General features: G+C 47.2%; 2 protein-coding genes across 3 annotated transcripts in view; one reads left to right on the top strand and one right to left on the bottom strand.

The window, feature by feature from the left end:
* Positions 1-1,562: 1,562 nt before the first annotated feature.
* Positions 1,563-10,211, top strand: LOC133344579 (ribulose-phosphate 3-epimerase-like). Its single transcript, XM_061554575.1, has 6 exons — positions 1,563-1,736; positions 4,231-4,310; positions 6,087-6,226; positions 7,565-7,699; positions 8,575-8,661; positions 9,834-10,211. The coding sequence occupies exons 1-6, from the start codon at positions 1,612-1,614 to the stop codon at positions 9,954-9,956; spliced, it is 690 nt and encodes a 229-aa protein (XP_061410559.1). The 5' UTR covers positions 1,563-1,611; the 3' UTR covers positions 9,957-10,211.
* Positions 10,212-12,329: 2,118 nt separating this feature from the next.
* The window catches only part of LOC133344577 (KAT8 regulatory NSL complex subunit 1-like protein), a 44,041-nt gene continuing 36,414 nt past the window's right edge, over positions 12,330-19,956 (bottom strand). The window contains exons 9-14 of one of the 2 annotated variants that reach the window (XM_061554574.1): positions 17,751-17,965; positions 16,443-16,564; positions 15,733-15,787; positions 14,907-15,013; positions 14,143-14,344; positions 12,330-13,639 (exon numbers count right to left, since the gene is read on the bottom strand). In XM_061554574.1, the coding sequence (XP_061410558.1) occupies positions 13,163-13,639; positions 14,143-14,344; positions 14,907-15,013; positions 15,733-15,787; positions 16,443-16,564; positions 17,751-17,965 (1,178 nt within the window). In that variant the 3' untranslated portion in view covers positions 12,330-13,162. The remainder of the gene's footprint in view (positions 13,640-14,142; positions 14,345-14,906; positions 15,014-15,732; positions 15,788-16,442; positions 16,565-17,750; positions 17,966-19,956) is intronic. The other variant, XM_061554573.1, reaches the window with a different exon arrangement.

Raw genomic sequence — 19,956 nt, 5'->3', positions numbered from 1 at the left:
TTACGAAAATTCGACTCACGAACTTTGAGAGGTAGGAACAAACCTGTCCATATGTCCAGTTTCCTGTTCGGACCGAGAGTCGTAAGTTCAACTGCCACGCAATAGATGGCGGTGGTGGCATCTACAGAACATGGAGAATCAGTGACATCTACATTGCAGAACGTGAAGAGCCAGTGGCATCTACACCTGCTGACCGTGAAGAGCCAGTGGCATCTACATTGCAGAACGTGAAGAGCCAGTGGCATCTACATATGCAGAACGTGAAGAACCAGTGGCATCTACATCTACAGAACATGGAGAATCAGTGGCATCTACATTGCAGAACGTGAAGAGCCAGTGGCATCTACATCTGCAAAACGTGATGAACCAGTGGCATCTACATTTACAGGCGATTTTAAAACGTTTAAAGCCATTCCCCGTATTTAATGTACACGCCTTATAACATGTTTGGAATCGACAGGAGTAAAGTTGGACTTGCGAACACATCGACTTACGAACAGACCTCTGGAGCCTCACTCGTTCGTAAGTAGAGGAGTGCCTGTATTCTGATTCTGTAATAATTATCCTGATTTGAAGCTTTCGTGACTGCAGGAATCCATGCTCTTTGGTTCTTTCGGTAAAGTCACGTAGGTAGAAAAATAAAACAAAATACAAATAATACATCACATTATTTTGTTTTATTTTTCTACCCACGTGACTTTACTGAAAGAACCGAAGAGTATTCTAGATTTGAAGCTTTCGTGACTGCAATGATTCATACTCTTAGGTTTTTTCGGTAAAGTCACGTAGACGAAAAAAATAAGTAAATAAGAAAATAATAGAAATAATAATAGTAATAGAAATTACTTTATTTCAATTATTACCGCTATTATTTTATTATTTACTATTTTTTTACCTCCGTGACTTTACCGGAAAACCCTAAGAGAACCGAAGAGTACTGTATGTCTGTAATAATGTTGAATCAACGCTGCTGAGGACGGGGGCGGGGCCAGGTGAGGTGAGGGCGGGGCCAGTGGGGAGGGGGCGGGGCCAGTGGGGAGGGGGCGTGGCCAGTGGAGGGGGCGGGGCCAATGGAGGGGGGCGAGGCCAGTAGAGGTGGGGGCGTGGCCAGTGGAGGGGGCGGGGCCAGTGGAGGTGAGGGCGGGGCCAGTGAAGAGGGGGCGGGGCCAGTGGAGGAGGGAGGAGGGGCCAGCGGAGGGGGCGGGGCGAGTGGAGGGGGCGTGGCCAGTGGAGGGGGCGGGGCCAATGGAGGGGGGCGAGGCCAGTAGAGGTGGGGGCGTGGCCAGTGGAGGGGGCGGGGCCAGATGGAGGTTAGGGCGGGGCCAGTGAAGAGGGGGCGGGGCCAGTGGAGGAGGGAGGAGGGGCCAGCGGAGGGGGCGGGGCGAGTGAGGGGGCGGGGCCAGTGGCGAGGGGGGCGGGGCCAGTGGAGGGGGCGTGGCCAATGGAGGGGGCGGGGCCAGTGGAGGTGGGGGCGTGGAGAGGGGGGGCGTGGAGAGGGGGGGCGTGGAGAGGGGGGGCGTGGAGAGGGGGGGCGTGGAGAGGGGGGGCGGGGCTAACGACGAGGCGGGGCTTATAGGGGGGAGGCGCGCGTGGGGAGGCCGCGACTCCACCATGGCCGCCTACTCGGCCCGCGTGGGGCCCTCCATCCTCAACAGCGACCTCGGCTGCCTGGCGGCCGAATGCCGGCGCATGCTCGAGTGCGGCGCCGACTACCTGCACCTGGACGTCATGGACGGGTGGGTTCGTGGCGATGGTGGTGAGGCGAGCGTGGGAAGAGGTGGCGGTGCCCTCGTTGTTGACGGTGGTCGTGGTACAGTCGTTGTTGGTGGTGGTGATGGAGTATGGTGATGATGTCATCTGTGATGGTGGTTGATGATTTGAGTGAAGATGGTTGTGACGAGGAGGGTGTAGTTGTGGTAGTCTTGAGTGGTTTATAACGACCAGTTTGAGGTATGTACTATAAGTTGAACTTCTTTCGCACCGTACGTAGCCAACTGTGCCAATCGGAGGTGCGGTGGAAGCACGAAACTGTGGTGATGGTGGCGATGATGATGATGGTGGCGATGATGATGATGGTGGCGATGATGATGATGGTGGCGATGATGATGATGGTGGCGATGATGATGATGGTGGCGATGATGATGATGGTGGCGATGATGATGATGGTGGCGATGATCATGGTGGTGGCGATGATCATGGTGGTGGCGATGATCATGGTGGTGACGATGATGATGATGGTGGTGGCGATGATCATGGTGGTGACGATGATGATGATGGTGGTGGCGATGATGATGGTGGTGGCGATGATCATGGTGGTGGCGATGATCATGGTGGTGACGATGATGATCATGGTGGTGACGATGATGATGATGGTGGTGGCGATGATCATGGTGGTGACGATGATGATGATGGTGGTGGCGATGATGATGGTGGTGGCGATGATCATGGTGGTGGCGATGATCATGGTGGTGACGATGATGATCATGGTGGTGACGATGATGATGATGGTGGTGGCGATGATCATGGTGGTGACGATGATGATGATGGTGGTGGCGATGATGATGGTGGTGGCGATGATCATGGTGGTGGCGATGATCATGGTGGTGACGATGATGATGATGGTGGTGGCGATGATGATGATGGTGGCGATGATGATGATGGTGGCGATGATCATGGTGGTGACGATGATGATGATGATGGTGGTGGCGATGATCATAGTGGTGACGATGATGATGATGGTGGTGGCGATGATCATGGTGGTGACGATGATGATGATGATGGTGGCGATGATCATGGTGGTGACGATGATGATGATGGTGGTGGTGGGAGCTGTTCGCAGCCCGTGCGGCCTTCACTGACAATGACCAGAGCGCCATTTGCCCAGTCCGTCTTCGTTGGCCCACATCTGAGGCTCACCACATCGCACTTGTTCAGTGCGATGTGGTGGGTTTAGAAGCGAGCTCTGTGTGCAATGCGTTACTTAATGTTGCAAATGGCATCGGAGTTCATGCCAGCATTGCTGAGCCTGTGCAGATCTCAAGCCAACGGCAGTCCGCTTGCTACTCGTAGCAGCTCCTCTCCAAGCTCTCCGCTTCGAGCCTGCGTGCTGTTTGGATGGGTGACCACAGGCTTGCCAGGTGCTGTAGGTCTGCCGGCCACGAGGCGGCAGTGTTGAGAACGACATGTGGCTGAGAATCCAGATTAGTGTGAAAATTGTTCTGCTTTAGACCCGTAACAAAGTCAAACGTTTAGTTTTGCTTGCCATTAATAACACGTTTTTTATTTATTTATAAGGCAGTTTGGTTGTAGAATGTCGGCTGTGTCGTTTGAGTAATTTTGCTGTGACTGTTCCACCTAATTACGGAAGCTTGTGTTGCCTCCGAAACGTCGTGATTTAATTTAGTTATTTTCATTTATTTTTTCATCTACGTGACTTTACCGAAAGAACCAAATAGTATTGAATTGGTGATCAACATTGGTTTCTCCTAAATACCTTTTTTAGAATTTATGGAGAATTCCTCGGTGTGTATATATTTGTTGTATTTGATTTGTAAATAATACGTGTTGTCATTGAAATGCAAATCTCGAAAACATTATCAATATCTATCGCTGCAATGCCAGCAACCACAACATACTATATGGGTGTTTTGTGGACATTGGATAAATATTTTCATTTTAAATGTCACAAATAATTTTACTTTGATTTTAATAACTGGGTTATTGACTGATTTAGCAAAGGGGTTCATATTGGATCAAGATGCATATTATTTGGTGTTAATATCCATCCTCATCAACGGTGACATGAACTGTACTTTGTTTCTATTCTTTGGTTTTTTCGTTAAAGTCATGTAGGTATAAAATAAAATAAATGAAAAAACTAAAATTTTGTTATTTTCATTTATTCTAAAATTTAGTTTTCATTTATTGTATTTTTTACCAAAAAAAACAAAGAGTATGAATCCTTGCAGTCACGATCGCTTCAAATCTATAATTTGTTTATATTGTAGTTGTACGAGACTTAATATAACTCGTTTATATTTTGCTTGCTTAAGCCTGCTACATTATTGCCCCCTGTGAATGGTGATCCTTTCATGCGCCCACAATGTGTCTTCATAATTAAAGGTGTGTGTGTGTGCTGGCACTCCTCCTTATCTGCTCAAAGCAGGAGTGCTGTGGGCCAGCATGTGAGAGCTCTCGTGTCTTGTTTACCCCCGACCATCTCACTTGCAGCCATTTCGTGCCCAACCTGACGTTTGGCCACCCTGTGGTGGAGAGTCTACGCAAGTCGCTGGGAACAGAGCCCTTCTTTGGTAGGTGGCAGCAGCTTATGCTTTTTGATCCCCACATGGAGTCTCCCCTCGCCCGCCTGCACTCGCGTGACCTGAATCGGGCCCTCTCACCCGCTGACCTTAACTGGAACAAGGGCGGCGTTTAAACAATACGTGTCATTGATTTTTTTTGGCTCGCCACTGGAATACGAGGGAAACGTACGACTGGAAATTATAACATCACGCGGTGATGTCAAAACCGAGTCTGCGAAGCATGCAATGGACAAAAGGCCTACAGAGGCCACCACGATCAATGGTTTTCTTCGTAATTCCACAATCACTCATGTATTTTGTACTATCTTTGAACGTTTCCATTGGTTTGTTCAACTGAGACTTTGTTTTTCCCATAGTTATTTTTCTCACATGCTGTAGATGTTTTGTTCGTATAGTTTATTCTCCCTGGGTAATACCATGTACCGCATGTAACCGGGTGTTTTTGGGGAAACATGAAAATTAAAACCAGTTTGAAAATCCCATTTCTCAAAGCTCAAAAAACTGCTTACAGAGCCATGCCAACTCGTTGGCCGCATCTGCATGCTGCGTAGAAACATCACATGCCAGGCTGTTCCAGTTTACTTCTTTGCTGTAGGGTAAATACTGTTGCATTGGATTGTGACTTGTAATGTAGCAAAAAGCAGTTCTGTGTAAATCCTATTGCAAGCTGTGAATTGGCAAAATTTTATCTTTGAAATAATGGGCTTTATTAAGAAAACTGATGCACCGGGTCAGCCCATCTCCGCATAAGCTTGGAAGGAAACACTGTGCTGGAATTAAAGTTATTCATTTAGGTAATGTAAATGTTTAATTTTGTGTAATTTTTTTGGAAAGATGCAATTGGAAAACACAGCATAAAATATACAAATAGGGCAATTGTTGAAGGCAGGTTAGGATTGTTCTCGTGAAATAAAGAGAGGAACAAGAAGGGAATGGAGTGCGTTCTGAGAAACTTAATTGATTAATGAAAGTTACATACCAATGTGTGCATTCGTTGCATGGTATCTACAATGATATGCACCAAAGGCATGGACTCTGACAAGGAAAATAAAGCATAAGCTGCACATGCTTCAAAGAATCGTAGAGAAGCGCATGCTTGGAATTACACTGAGAAGGAAAGTAGAACATACGGTGCAGGCAACGAACACAAATCCGGGACATCGTATTGACTGGTAAGGCAAGTAAGTGGGCTTGGCCCAGGACAAGGGATGATAGCCACAAGCAAGGAGACTGGTGTAATATAATGGCAGCCAGAGCAGAGAAGAACACCAGATAGGACCGTCACCATGGAGAATGAGTGATGACATCAGCTCACAAGTGTTTGGTGAGATATACTGTGGCAATGCAGGCCTGTGAGTGATAGCGATAGTGTGGCTGTCTAGAATGTGTCCTTCTGGACTGCAGTCCAGGCATACTTCTGACGCGGGCACCACAAACATATGATTGGGCTACATCGGCCTGTTTAGGCTATGTAATGAGAGATCTTTGTCCTTGATTACACTCATGGCGATGTGTGCATGTTTTTGGTGACTGATATGTGTGTTATGTTGAACTTCTTTCGCCCCCTACGTTGCCAACGATGCTAATCGATTGGCTATGTATGGTGCAGGGAGACAAAGGTGGTCAGGCATGGTCCTGGCGACCCACCACCTCATGTGCTGTGCCGGCCTTCATAGGTGCTTGCTAACAGCATTTGCCCCAAAATTCTGTTGAGGCTATATTTGTCTTTTGTGTTGTTTGTGTGTGTGTGTGTGGCATGTTTAGACATGCACATGATGGTGGCCCGGCCAGAGCAGTGGGTAAAGCCCATGGCCGCAGCAGGAGCAAGCCAGTACACCTTCCACTTGGAGGCCATCCAGGGCCCTGGGCCACTCATCAAGGTCATCCGTGACAATGGCATGAAGGTACCCTGCTCATCCACACTTGCAGCTGGTCATGCTGACCCATGTTCACGCACTCAACTTTCAACAAAATGTCCCCTAACTACAGCCAAAAATCTTCACTTTGAACAATTTCAAAACGGATGAAAGGATTTTAAATAACCATTTCCACCTTGGTGGATGTCTGCTACGAGAGTTCGGTAATAAAGGGTTATTTACTTAAAGCGTGAGTTGTTATTTTTTACCGGGCAGACCCCCAGCGCATATGGCACAAACCAAATTAATGGGATGGAGCGTGATGAGTAAGGGGTTGTGCAGCTTTATCAGATCTGTGCTGTGTGCATCTCTGCGAGACTAAAGTTGGCGTAATTATGATTCTGCTAAATGTGTCTGTTTTTTTGGCAAAGTGTTTCATTTGTAAATGATTTACTGTTTAAACCAATACTTTAACCACGATGGTCCACACATGGGCAGTGTGTTCTTTTTTTGATGCGCAGCCCAGATGTTTTTGTTGTTGCAGAATCACGTACAAATCCTCTAACCAATCTTGCAAATCGCAAACGACTTTCAATGTGCACGGGAAGCAAAACAAACCCCAGTGAAAGTGGTACCCAAATTACCAGGGTGACTTGATGAGTCTAAATGTTCCTATAATCATCTCCGGAATCAATTGGTTGCGCACTGGCTGCTGAGCCCTGTTCAGACAAAGGGCTTGCAGTAAACTGGCCTGCCACCAACCCGCCCCTATAGCCCTAACAGACTGTAGGGGCAAGTGCTGTTAGCGAGCACCTATAAAGATCTGGCACGACACACGAGGGGGTGGGTGGACAACACCACGCCCGGCCGACTAGTGGAAATGTTTACACATTGCACCAGGTATTCATTTGAAGCTGAGTCGACCTAGGGGAGGCCCAGGACCGGTTCAGATAATCGTCACCGGTGTTGGCCGTGAGCAGGATACGAACCCGGGTCCCCATACACACATACGCAGTCATGCCTATCAGCGTTGGTTGCTTTGCCTTGCAGGGAATTGGATGTTCACATTTTTCAGACCACTACCAAAATTTTTTTTTCGTACCTAGGTCCAAAAGTACGACGTCACGAAGTGGCCTCGCAAATATTAAATCACTTCTGTGCTTTTCCCACCGAACGTGGTCTCGCATGGCATCGGGTAATATCACTTTTGTGAGCATGAAGATTCTTAAATGATTACTTAATGTATATCATCCGAAAATTGGAAAAAGAACCAAAATTGTCAATTTAAAAATAAAAATTTTTGAATCTGAAAGTCTTTGCTAGGAGGTGCAATTTGCATGTAATGTCGAGGCTGCCATACGAAATGTTGCGTGGGCTACTTCGCAGGCGGGTCTGGCCATCAAGCCAGGCACCACTGTGCAGCAGCTGGCACCCTGGGCTTCCCAGGTGGATATGGTGCTGGTGATGACTGTGGAGCCTGGCTTCGGAGGGCAGTCGTTCATGGAAGACATGATGCCCAAGGTGAGCAGCATCTGCACACCCTGCACCCTCCAGATAACAACATCACTTGTATGTTTGCATTTGGAAGCTCCCCAAAGTGTATTCATAAGTAGAATGTAATTTTAAGAACTTTAGATGTAACAATATTGCGAGAAGTGCAGGCTTTCCTTATTCTTCCCGCGAGGAAGATAGGCTAAGTAAACTGGTGATTGCCAGTTATCTTACAATGTTCCGATTATTATGCCATCTGACAACCTATTATTGCCTTGTTGACGTTTGTTTATGAATAATAATACCACTTGAGAGCAGTAACACATGAATGCAAATACAACACATGGCCTGGGTGCAGTACGTTGTTTTGTTTCAAAATATAATACATGACGTTTGCTTTATGTAGCCTCGACATTTAACAATATCTCATGATGAGATCTACTGTTATGATGGCATCCTCCGGAGTTTGTAAAATATAGAGATAGAGATTTGTATTATCATTTACACTTCTTTACCTAGGATAGCCTCACAAAGTGTTAAGACTTTTTTTAGGAGGGTCCTGCCAAGTGTTCGCAGTGTGGGGGGGCGGGCGGTGTTACGTTTGATGCCAGTTAATAATCGGCTGGTAACTTTCTGCATTGGCATGTTCTGGTCACTACCAGTTACATTGTACGGTTTAGCACTGGGAGGAATTCGAAGAACTCTGGTATCTCTTGCAGAACAGGGCGGTGACGTACAAACTCCACACCGAATGGGGCCCAGAGTCGGGAATCAAAACCCATGGGCTTGTTGCTGCGAGGCACGAGTGTGTTAACGCTGCGCCACCGCCCTGCCGCAGCGAGTAGATTTTAGTTGGCAGGGGACTCGCTCTCTCATTTAGTGGACGTGCTTCCCTTGGTCCGCAGGTGCAGTGGCTTCGCTCCCAGTTCCCGTCTCTTGACATCGAGGTGGATGGTGGCGTGGGGCCCGACACAATCCACAAGTGTGCAGAGGTACATGGCGGCGTGTGTGCGCCTGTGTGTGCGCCTGTGTGCGCCTGTGCGTGCCTGTTTGTGTGCGTGCACACGATTGCATGTTGCTTTGGTGCACTGTGCTACGAACCTGCTGACTTGAGTGTCTGAATATCTGAACTGTCCTGGGCCTCCTCTTGATTGACTTGGCCTTAAATGAGTACTTATTGCAGCGTATAAACGTCAATGTTGAGGAGGCAAAGGTGGCTGGGCTTGGCGCTTTCCACAAACAGCCTTTCTTGTGCTGTGGTGGCTTTAATAGGTGCTCGTTATACAGCATTTGCTTCCAACAGTCCTTTACAGGCTGTGGTAGATTTTTGTATTTGTGCATGAATATGGCTAGAAGTGCCTTTTTATTTGTACAATTTCAGATGTGGTTATATATTGGCTACGTGCGATGCAAAAGCAGTTGTACATACCTAGTAATTAGTACTTTGCACTACATTCTGTGCAACTCTGGTTCAATATTTTAAATCCATATCTGAACCTTACTTTGGCCTTGGCTTAACTCGGCCTACGAATGGGTACCAGGTACTGCACATGGTTAACAGTAATCATCGTGTACCTTACCACGCCGCATCAGGCCATGGAATTGTAACGTCACGGAATCCCAAGCACTGCTGACAGGCTTCCGCAATTGTGACTTGAAGCTCAAACGGCAGACGTAGTTTCGTCGTGCCACAATCAGCCGTCACACCTCAAGTTGGTTCTCATCGTCATTTTGGGTACCCAATTTGCACACCTTGTATTCCTACTGTACGGATGTCTTCTGTACCACGTAGGGGCCAATTTGCAATTCGGCGTAAACTGCCCGGTTCAGCCTTTGTCACTTTCTTCACTCACTGTGTAATGATATTGGGATTACGACCATGTTTGGTCTGATTGTAGGTGATGTCTGTTTCTTCTTCCATGAGATATCTTGATCCACTTCCTGACTTGGCATTCACGAGGCAGTCTAACAATTCGCCAATTATTTACAATCGATACATTTAAACTAATGGAGCCACAAGGCTGTACAAATTAAACCATGGCAGCATCCCTGAATATATTGTTCTTGGATATGAAGTATTAAAGACAAATGTGTGACGTTGGGCTGCGATGAGCACCTGCATGCGCTACGTTTGTGTGTTTGTGCGCATGTGTGCATCTTGCAGGCTGGAGCAAACATGATTGTGTCGGGCAGTGCGATCATGAAGAGCGACGACCCGCGCTCCGTCATCAGGAACCTGAGGGACGTGGTGAACGAGGCCATCGTGAAGCACATGCTCGACCGATGAGCGGCAAGTCGCGCGATGACCCGGGCCATGCGCCGGGCTTCCTCTTGAGCTGCCAAACGCGATTTATCGAGTCATTCCTAATTGATACGTGAAAAGAAATTGACTTTAGTTCTTAAATTTAATCGAACTGAATTTGCAAATGTACATTCCCTTCGGCTTGGAGCAAAGTGGCAGATAATGTAGAAATATAAAAGTATTAAATATTGATTTTCGGGATTGATGTGACGCAAACTTGACTAAAGGAATTTGAAGCTGTTTGAGTCTTTCAATGAGTGATTTTCTTTATTTAACTACATTCTTTGTTTTTTATCCAATGTGCATTTAATTGTCCAATGGAATCTAAATTCAGCTTGTCTGAATGAATACACATACAGCCTGTCGTGTGCCAGTCTGCTACTTGCCTAATATTTGCTTGACCTGGAAAACACTTGTCATTGTCATCAGAATTAAAATCGGATACATTTTTACTCCTTCAGTAACAAATCACCCGTGATAACTGCTAATTTCTAAAGTTGAAGGGATTTTTTTTAGTTCGATGATATCCTCTTCCGTGGGTTGTTCTCCAACGTGAAGAGTTGTGCTGCTGTTCGGCGTTTCATAAAATATTGAAAAATTACAACCACACCCAGGTGCCAGCAACCTGAATTCTGTAATTTTATTTTGGCTTCATATTCTTGGTTCTTTCGGTAAAGTCATGTAGAAGGGAAATAATAAAATAATAAAAAGAAAACAATATAATTCTCACGACGTTTTGATTGCAACACAAGCAATCGTCATCAGGTGTGAAAACCACAGCACTTTTTTCAAATTTTCTTGCTGTGATTTTCACACCTGATGATTGCTTGTGTTGCAATCGAGACGTGAATTTTATAGTTTTATATTTATGATTTTATTATTTCCATTCTACGTGACTTTACCGAAAGAACCAAGAATATGAATCCCTGCAGTCTAGAAAGCCAAAAATTTCGATTTAAAGCTATCAAGATGCAATTTTTTTTCCATCCCGATGGAATTAATACAAGTTTGGGGAAAAATGAACCCATTCCAGATCCTGCCACTTGTTACTGCTCTAAGAACCAGCAATCTGCCAATGCCGTGGTGTAGATATCTGTACCCCCAACACCTGTTTTGTATGAAGCCTCCAGCACAGTTGTCAGGTCTTTTCAGATGGGGCAGTGAATTCTCCAAGCCATTCGATGTTCATCTGCCGACACCAGGGATAAATCTATGAACCTAATAAGTACAGCTGGTGTGACCTAATCAATAAAAATGTTGATGAAAAAATTGGATTTTCCAAAACTGCTTGCGTTAGGCCCAAAGAGATGCCATTCATGGTGCTGCAAACACATTCCTGCGGAGGGAGCTGGAAGGAACGTTGGGTTGCTCGGTCAATGGCCAGGGTCAACGGCGGCATGGTGTATTCCGCAAATATGGCCGACTGAGGGCGGGAGTAGGTTAAACGTTTAGTTTTATAAGGGCACCACGGGGTGACCAGCCCCTCCCCACCCAGCCCCTCACCACCCTCCCCACCCAGCCCCTCCCCACCCATTTTTGGATGCACGACGGACTGACACAATAATCCCCTGTGGGCTGGTGGAACCAGAAGGTTCCTACCAGTATAATCAGGGATGCTATGGAGCAACCTGCTATGGATCATCCTTGAGTATTGCTATGGAGAGCTGAAAAATGACTGTTGGAGAATGGGTCTTAGAGCAAATATAGCAATGCTCTCTGTAGGCTAACTGGATCATGTTCACTCGTCAATGCATCTTGATCTAAAACGCTAGATTCCTGAACAATAAGCTTAGGTTGAAGTCAAATTTCACTGGATGACAGAAGTTTTGGTACAAGGTGGAGTTGTATTAAGCTGTGGATGGGAGAGGCTGACCGTTCTCAAGGCTTTAGAGATCTCTTTTATGGGCACACCCACAACACTTGTCTGCAGGCGTAAGCTCTAAGCTCAATAACAGAGTAGTTTGAGACTCGTGCTTCTCTTGAGTGGGCTGCAGCCAAGTAGAATGGCAGGAGGGCCATGTGGTATTGGATGTCCTGTGTGCAGACGTGTTCTAAATACTTCCATGTCAATGTCAGCATTTTGAGTCCACGTGTATAGTTTGTATATACAACTGCACATCCCTACATTGAAATATCTACATTTTTTAAAACATTACCATGTAAGCACAAACATGGCAAAATGCTGATCAATGTAAGCCTGGGATACCTAAAGTCCTCGTGGGTAAACGACGGTGCGGTTTGCTGCTCCAATTGTGTTCTGCAAAGCTTTGCATATTTACTTTACAGGAGTGTGTGTACCCATTGCTAATCGAATGCATGCAGAAAACCTGTGCAAGAACAACTCCAACAAGAGATGGCTTTAAGAGTCGTGGTGTTTTTAATTATTTTTGTAAGCACAGTACTGTATACTGAACATTCAGGTGGTGTAAAGTCACAGAAGTTACAATGCCAGGCTCCCTGAGAGAACAGGGAGGTTATAATATATACATAACAATTACATATCCTACATATCTAACGTGGGTACAAATGCAAACTCCATATGTACAAAGGCAATGATTTTTCTACAACAAGTGACAATTTTTAAAAAATATCTTCCAAAAGATTACCAATTCTTGCACCTATTGAGTAAAATAAGAAAGATTATTCTACGTATTATACAAAAGGGCAGATATCCCTGTTGTGATATATGCAGAGCAAGGCGGACAGACGCTGTGGTAAATAGATCATTAACACACTTAGTGCACATTTCAAACCCCCTTAACACGCATCATCCCACCAGTCCCAACAACGATGGAAGGAGACAGACAACACGTGAAATACTTGGTCTAAACAAAAGTTTGGCAAGTAAGAGCTATTCAAAAGTTCGTCCAAGCAATTCAAACTGGACGCAAAACGTTTATTTTATACTTCTCGTTTTTATTTGCACAGTATTGACATTTATATTTTTTCAAATGTACATTTTTCTTTTCATACATGGAAACAATCCTAAAATTGTGCATCGCGTCGGCTTCATTACAAACGTGATAGCCCCATCATTCCAGAGAAACAGCAGCAGCAGCATACGCCGACATCATTGTCATTGAACAGGAGAGCCATGCACAGGCCTGCTGTGTACAGGTGCTGCTCGGTCGCTCCCTTGCAGGCCGGTTACAACCCAACAGAAAGAGACGCAAGCACAAGCGAGGCCGGCGTCAGTGCGAGTTTGTTCGTCTCCCCGCCCTCAGCACAATGGAGTTCCGTGACTTCCCATCGCCCGCTCTCGTGCGGCCGCTTGGCGTGTGGTAATTATTATCGTCGCCACTAGTCGGGCCCAAGGATCCTGCCGCGCTGCGACTCCTCGGCTCCCTGGCTTTGCCGTCGTGCAGCGGCTCCGAGGGGTCGTGCGGTTGCCGCGCGGAGGCGGAGCGCAAGCTGCGCTTCGCCGGCCTCCGCTCCTCCCTGGGTGGTGGCGCTGCGCCATCCCGCTCCGTGACGCACGGAGGTGGCGCTGCAGCGGAGGGCTCCTCGGAGTTGCCGGTGGGCGGCGGTGGTGGATGGCGATCGAACTGCTGTGTGGGCGCGGGCGAGGCAGAGCGCCGCTCGTCTCTGTGGTTGCAATCGCTCTCCGCCAGGGCGATCTCTTCTTGTTCGCGCAACGGGAAGGCTCTCTTCTCCCAAGGCTGCACCACCTGCAAGCAGATGCAGACACGCCAGTCCATTAGTGCCGATGTACTGGGCTTGTTTACCTTACCAATGTATGTGCCTTAATACTAGCGGCAAGAAAGTCGCTAAAGGAGGACAAATGACTTTCTCGCACCGCTGGTAACGGAAAGGCCTCCGCTAGATGGAAAATGAGATGGCTCGTGTGTCACTGGACTTTGTCCAAAGTCCTTTTGGCGAGACAGAGCCGAACAGGAGTCAAATAGTCATCCCTCGCCTCTTCGCAGTCCAACACTGCAAAGTGCTGGGCGTGTCCCTGGCTAGGATTACCCAGTGGGGTGCAGCTACAGGACAACCAGTGGACACTTGCTGCAAATGAACCTAACTGAATGAGGTTCAATCAGGGAGAGCAAATTCAGTGATTTCATCCAGGCAAGCCAACCAAGATACACCTGTTACACAGGCAAGGCACACGCCGCAGGCTATATGCTAGTCACCGGCATGCCACGCTCTCGTGCTTGCACACACGTACCAAGAAGACTTCTTCGGAGCACATATCCGGCGTGGAGGAGCGCGTGGACTCGCAGAAGGAATCGCGGAGGCTCCGATCGGCGGAGCGGTGCTGCTCTGCGTTGAGCCCAGTGTGGTGGTTGCTGCCGCCTCCCGACACGGACACATCGGGTGACGGGGGCTGGGGCGTGCAGCGCCCCTCCGACGTACTCTTGTTGAAAGATCTGTGGGTGTGGAGCGGCAGAGAGGCACGCATTGGCAAGGCGTCGGGCCGTGGCAGCGTGGGTGAGAGCATGTCACCCTCGCAGCAAGGCCAAAGTTTAATACGCGATCGTGCAACCAGGTTTCTGGTAACTGGCTGAAAAGCCCCCCATGATGCACTGCTGTCAATGAGGATATGAAATGCACACCATTGTATTGTGACCAGACTCCAGTACAGTAGGTGAGAAAATCAATGACGGTTTAAACATATTCACAAATGTACTTTTTTTTTACTTGTATTATTTGTACGGAGATAAAACACGATGGGGGCAGTGAGGTTACGTGACAGGGTGAGCATTAATTGTTTTTTTTTACTTAAACCTTCTTTGGGATGACTTTCCCCATAAGTTTATACAAGTGCAATGCACGCACAATGTACGAAGAACTTCCTTTGCACCGTACGTAGCCAACCGCGCCAATGGGATGTGCACAGACGTGACTGTCAGTTAAGAATTTTACAGGTATTTATTAACAGAGATAACAAGTTGCCGGTCACAATGGCAGCGCTCGCGATCGAGTCTCTACCGAGTGCGGCGGTGGATGGCGGGCGACCAGAAGCACCATCGCGTCTTCTCCATCTGCTCAAACCGGGCGTGGCGATCGGCAAACGACTCGTCCGAAACGTCCTCCACCTGGCAGGTGACGGCACGAAGCAGCGTGTTTCTCTCTGCACATGACGCCGAGCCGGGCACGGGCTGACCGGCGGTTCCTGTACGGCCATCCCGACGGCTCTCTACAAGAAAGGTGTTGCTGGCGTTGCGCAATGTCTACAAATGAGCGTCGCTGCGCGCATAAATAAAAGAAGTTCAGTTGAAATAGTTGAAACCATCGTAATGATCGAAAAGAGGTTATTTGGGTTAAATATTGAGTGAGTGGGTGGCCGGAGTGTTTGAGGGAATATTGTAGCAAAAATGTATTTAAAAAATATAATCCCCAAAAATAATTGCCCTCTGCTCCAACCTTAGCACCTGAAATGGGAATGGCTTGGCAAGAGGTCCACAACAGCCGATAGATAGTTGCTGTCACCACAGCCGGGTGATCAAATTACATAAAATGCACAAGTACCTACGATTTTTACATGTGATTGCCTAAAATCAATGACATGTTCAAAATGTATCAATTTTTTCAAACATCATAACCAATCTGGGTACAACTCATAGAGCAACGGGAATGGTCACTCGACTGCATTTTGGTTGGAATGACGGCACAATTGACTTGAATGAGAAACATTCTTATGAAATTAGCATTAGCTCCAGAAATTGGCCTCTTGAAAAACTTCAGAGTAAATAATTTATTATTAATAAAGCCAAAAAGAAAGCTGAAATAATTTGAGAGCTTCAAAGTGTGATACCTCTTCAACTTCCTCAATGTCTGGCCCCTCATTCTCAAATCCCAGCTCACGCCACCTGCAACACACGACAGGGTGCTCGGGATCGACGACCAACGACCGCAATCCGCTCCCAGAAGCACTCCGCCACGGAGAGATGTGCCACCGTTTCGTGCGCTGACAAGCCCATCGCACAGACCGCTTCAGGAGGAATACTTTTCATTCGGAGACACCGCTATTACTGGCCGTCTGCACTCTTACGACGTCACAACGTGTTCCTGTAAACCTCGGACCCTGTTTTCCCATAGACAGTAGAAACGGGAGAAACATCACTTGCCGATGCGTTTTTCCTTTCATCGGCCGTATTTAACAGACTTTATTAGGTAAAAAAAAATCCACAAAAAACTCCTGAGAATAACAAAAGCTCCACGCCAAGTCACATCGGAAACCAGACTGACTCCGTTCAAATGCGTGCGGAATCATATCAGAAGATGCTTCGTAAATCAATTTTCTGCATCATAAATCGTTCTTGGTGGCATTGCATGAACGTCATAAATGTGGACTGTTGTAAATCTGACCGTCGTGAATCCGGAAACCGCCTGTATATAACGTTACTTTTGAAAGCGGCCGCTTGCTGGAAATCAATTATTCTGCTCACAGGATGTAAAAGAAAAATCCTACTTTAAAGCTGACCATTTAGGGGTGTTGATGATGGACACAGAAGGAAGACTCACCCAGGAGTGAGAATCTCCTTGTACTGGATCTTCTCCACGTGGGCAAACGCAGCCATGGACAGTGGGATGACGATGTTGTTGATATCGAAGGAGTTCTCCACCCTCCGTCGCCGAGCAGAAGCCTGGCCACGCCAAAGTGAAACTTTGAGTACTTTCTCCCAGAGGGAGAGAGTCTCATAATATCAGTCACATTGAGAAACACGGCAAATGTTAACATCTCAATTCATGTTACTAACTGGCAACCTGTTGCACCTCCTGGAATAAATTAACCAGGCATAACAATCGTTTTATAAAATAACCCAAAAATTGTTAATATTTAAGTGACCTGATGGCTCAGGGGGCAAACGTTTGTATCGGGGAATGAAACTGATCAAAAAAGTGTTTAATCATGTTGAGAACTCTTTAGCGGCTATTGCTAATACAATACCACCTCACACTTTGCTCACTATTCTCACGGTGTGCACAAGGCAAAGAGTTCAAACCTGGCGGATATATATTGTCATCTGGGGGTCACGATTCAATTCTTCAACTAATAATTTTGTAGCCTGTATTAGCATAACGGTGTATTAACATACAATTTGCACAGGTTGTAAATGCTTTATGAGATTCACAATTTGACACGCGTGCCATGAGCACTAGACTTGAATCGATAAATCGTTGCATACCTACTCGTCTATATACGATCAACAGCACAATACTGTGCTTTTATAAAAGCCACAGTGTTGCCACAAGCTTTCCCAAGGTCAAGAAAAGCTACATTTGGGATCGTTGTTGACCACGTCCGAGACTGCCAGATGAAGGCAGCCGAGCGAGAGCCAGAGGCCTGGTGAGCGATGGCCACTGGCACGAGCAGGGCGGCACGGTGCCACTGTGCAAGCGCCACGGCACCGTGCTGGACGTGGTCCAGGTGAGAGGGCCACAGATTCTCCCCCTTTAAAATCACCTCGCAACCTATCGCGGCCATCTTCGCCCCACACGTAATTATGCCCTCTACTGCTGGCACACTCCAAATGATTAAAACAGCCTCAAGGAAATGAGCACCGAGTGGCTCAGGAGGGGTATATAATTGACTAGTGATACCGATACAGCGCACTGCATTCGTGTTGCCCAACAAGGCCGAACTTAAATTTTAAACGTTGTGGATTTACTCTCTAACACACCGGTGTGCTGGAGTAGTAACTAATTAGCAGGTTTTGTTTATGTGAAAAAATCCTTACGAATTGGCTGTCGGGTGGCGGTGATCCAACCCAAAAAAAGTTTATGTACTCTCCGGAGCATCATCTTATGGCGTGCACGCCAGGGCGCTACCTGCGTGGACGTGGGCGTAGCGGCGGCGGCGGACGTGTGGGCGTACGCGCTGGCCAAGGGCAGCGTGGGTGGCGCGGGCGACGCGTCGGCCGGCACCGGCGTGTAGGCCTGGCGCAGCGGCGGCGCCGTCACCACTGCCGCCGTGCCCTCGGGCGACTCCCCCAGGGTGAGGCTCCGACTCCGCACCCCGCCACGCTGCCTCTTGCTGCCCGCTGCTGCGGAAAAAAACACAGAATCATAGAAATGTTTATTTAGACTGCAGGAGGAATCCGATGAGCTGTAAAGCTCTTTCACAGATACCAAGTATGGGGCGGGTTAGCGAGTTACAACGGCACACGATACAAAAATACGATAAGAGTGCAGAATAGAGAAAATGGTAAGCAAGTCACTAAATAAAAGTAAATAAATTAATGCTAAATTTATTATACAAAAGTGCAGCGTCGCTCACCGGCTTGCCACCAACACCTCTACTACCCACTCTGTGCCCACAAGGCAGTGACATTCTGGTGACCTGGACTCAGATGGAATTAATATTATTTAAAAGTAATTGCCTGATCCATATGATCCATATTTGTGTGTTGGGTTAGGCTATGTGGTAGTTTTGGGCCAAGTGGTAGTTTTATGCCATAATTGTCAATAACCCTCCACCACCCTACAAGATTTTTTACGTTTACAAAGGTATTAGTCATGTGCCAATGTATTGATCAATCGTTTCTTAGGACTTTCCATGATCGAATTTATCATCGACATAGGGTATTGTCGGTTAAAAATGTAATATGAAGCTGCGAAATGTGTTGTCATTGGGTACGATCATTTTAAGTGAGCCACTATTTTAGCCATAATTTGAAAATGACTGCACCCGCGGCAGCCAAGGATGGAAGACGTCGGAGAGTAGCACCACCGAGGAGATATAGCGGTGAAATCAGCTTGTGTGTCCGCGTGATAGGTGGACTGCTGCATGGAGATCGTGAGAGACGGCCGTAACTTGGGGAGGCCTTCATTCAGCAGTGGACCGACCAGGGATGATGATGATGGTGATGAATAATAATTTACTTACAGAGCTTAAGTATGCATAAAGGAAAAGGAGCCAATTTTTGTTAGTCTAAATAACTGATGTGTAAATGTGTATGAAACGTTGGAGCAAAGTTAGAGTGAACAATATTGTTTAATGTGTCCACAACTAAAGGCAATAAGATGACAATCAAATAAACTTTTCCCAATGTAACCCTAACCATATGCAAAGATGCGTCAAGGACAACTCCATCTGTTCATATTTTGTCTCCTTGTTCTGTGCATCCAACACTCTTATCTGAGTTCCTAACGGAGCCAGTTGGCAGATCACAGGAACACAATTATGGATGTTGATTCCCATAAAAAAACGTAGTACTGACATCGGTCCCGCTCTGTGAGTCACTGGGTTTAAATGTCACATCGATCCCCTAGCGCGTCAGGTGTGATGGCAAAAAAAAAAGCCACAGTGAACACAAGCACAAAACCTACGCGGCCAGTGACATACCATCGGCTGCACGGGCTGGTTTAGGGGCAGCTACATGCCTCTTATAAAAAGGGGCTTCTGTACTCGGCCCTTTTTTTGGGTGGTTTAGATTTACGACGGCGTGTGTGGGGCACGGCTCTACAAATCCCCACGCACCCCCCCCCCTCAGTGGTGAGTCAAGGTTTTTATGACGTGCGAAAGCGTGGGCACACCTGGGGAGATTGTGCTCCGAGTGATGCCAACAATGTACAGTGTTTGCTGCATTGCAGCTTTCTGCAAAGAGGAGAGCGTTATACGATCAGGGTTTGAACCAGGATTGCGACATTCAATGTTTTGCATTGAACATAAATTCTGGTCGAGAATGTTCAGCCGTCGCCCTGTAATTGTACTGAACAAAATGGGGTTTTGGACCGAGTATATTCCTACCGCTCTCGCACGTTCTGGTTGTACCCAGCGTCGTTGGGCACGATGTTCGACACTTCACTTGGCGCGCTGGGAGCTTCTACAGGACCTGAGCAGCTCGCGTTCCCCCCACGGTTACGTAACGCTGCCTCAGTACTACGACGGAGGGCCACGCAGCGCAACCGCAGACACCTACGCGGCAGTCACCGATCCCCGTTATTTCAGAGGCACGCCGACATAAAGGCACCGCGGTGTCAATAGAAGATTTCCCCTGGGTGACCACACTGGTGATGTGTAGTTTATCACGTG

This window comes from Lethenteron reissneri, chromosome 20 (genome assembly GCF_015708825.2).
Source record: "Lethenteron reissneri isolate LAM-NWPU_2019-01 chromosome 20, ASM1570882v1, whole genome shotgun sequence".
NCBI classification, from domain to species: Eukaryota; Metazoa; Chordata; class Hyperoartia; order Petromyzontiformes; family Petromyzontidae; genus Lethenteron; species Lethenteron reissneri.
Note: the sequence above shows the minus strand (reverse complement) of the source record. Positions and strands in the feature narration are given on the sequence as shown.

Excerpts from the sequence above, each read along its gene's own strand:
- LOC133344579 (XM_061554575.1), top strand. The coding sequence starts at position 1,612 with ATGGCCGCCTACTCGGCCCGCGTGGGGCCCTCCATCCTCAACAGCGAC. Across the intron at positions 7,700-8,574 it reads TGGAAGACATGATGCCCAAG|GTGCAGTGGCTTCGCTCCCA; the intron begins GTGAGCAGCATC and ends CTTGGTCCGCAG. Across the intron at positions 8,662-9,833 it reads CAATCCACAAGTGTGCAGAG|GCTGGAGCAAACATGATTGT; the intron begins GTACATGGCGGC and ends TGCATCTTGCAG.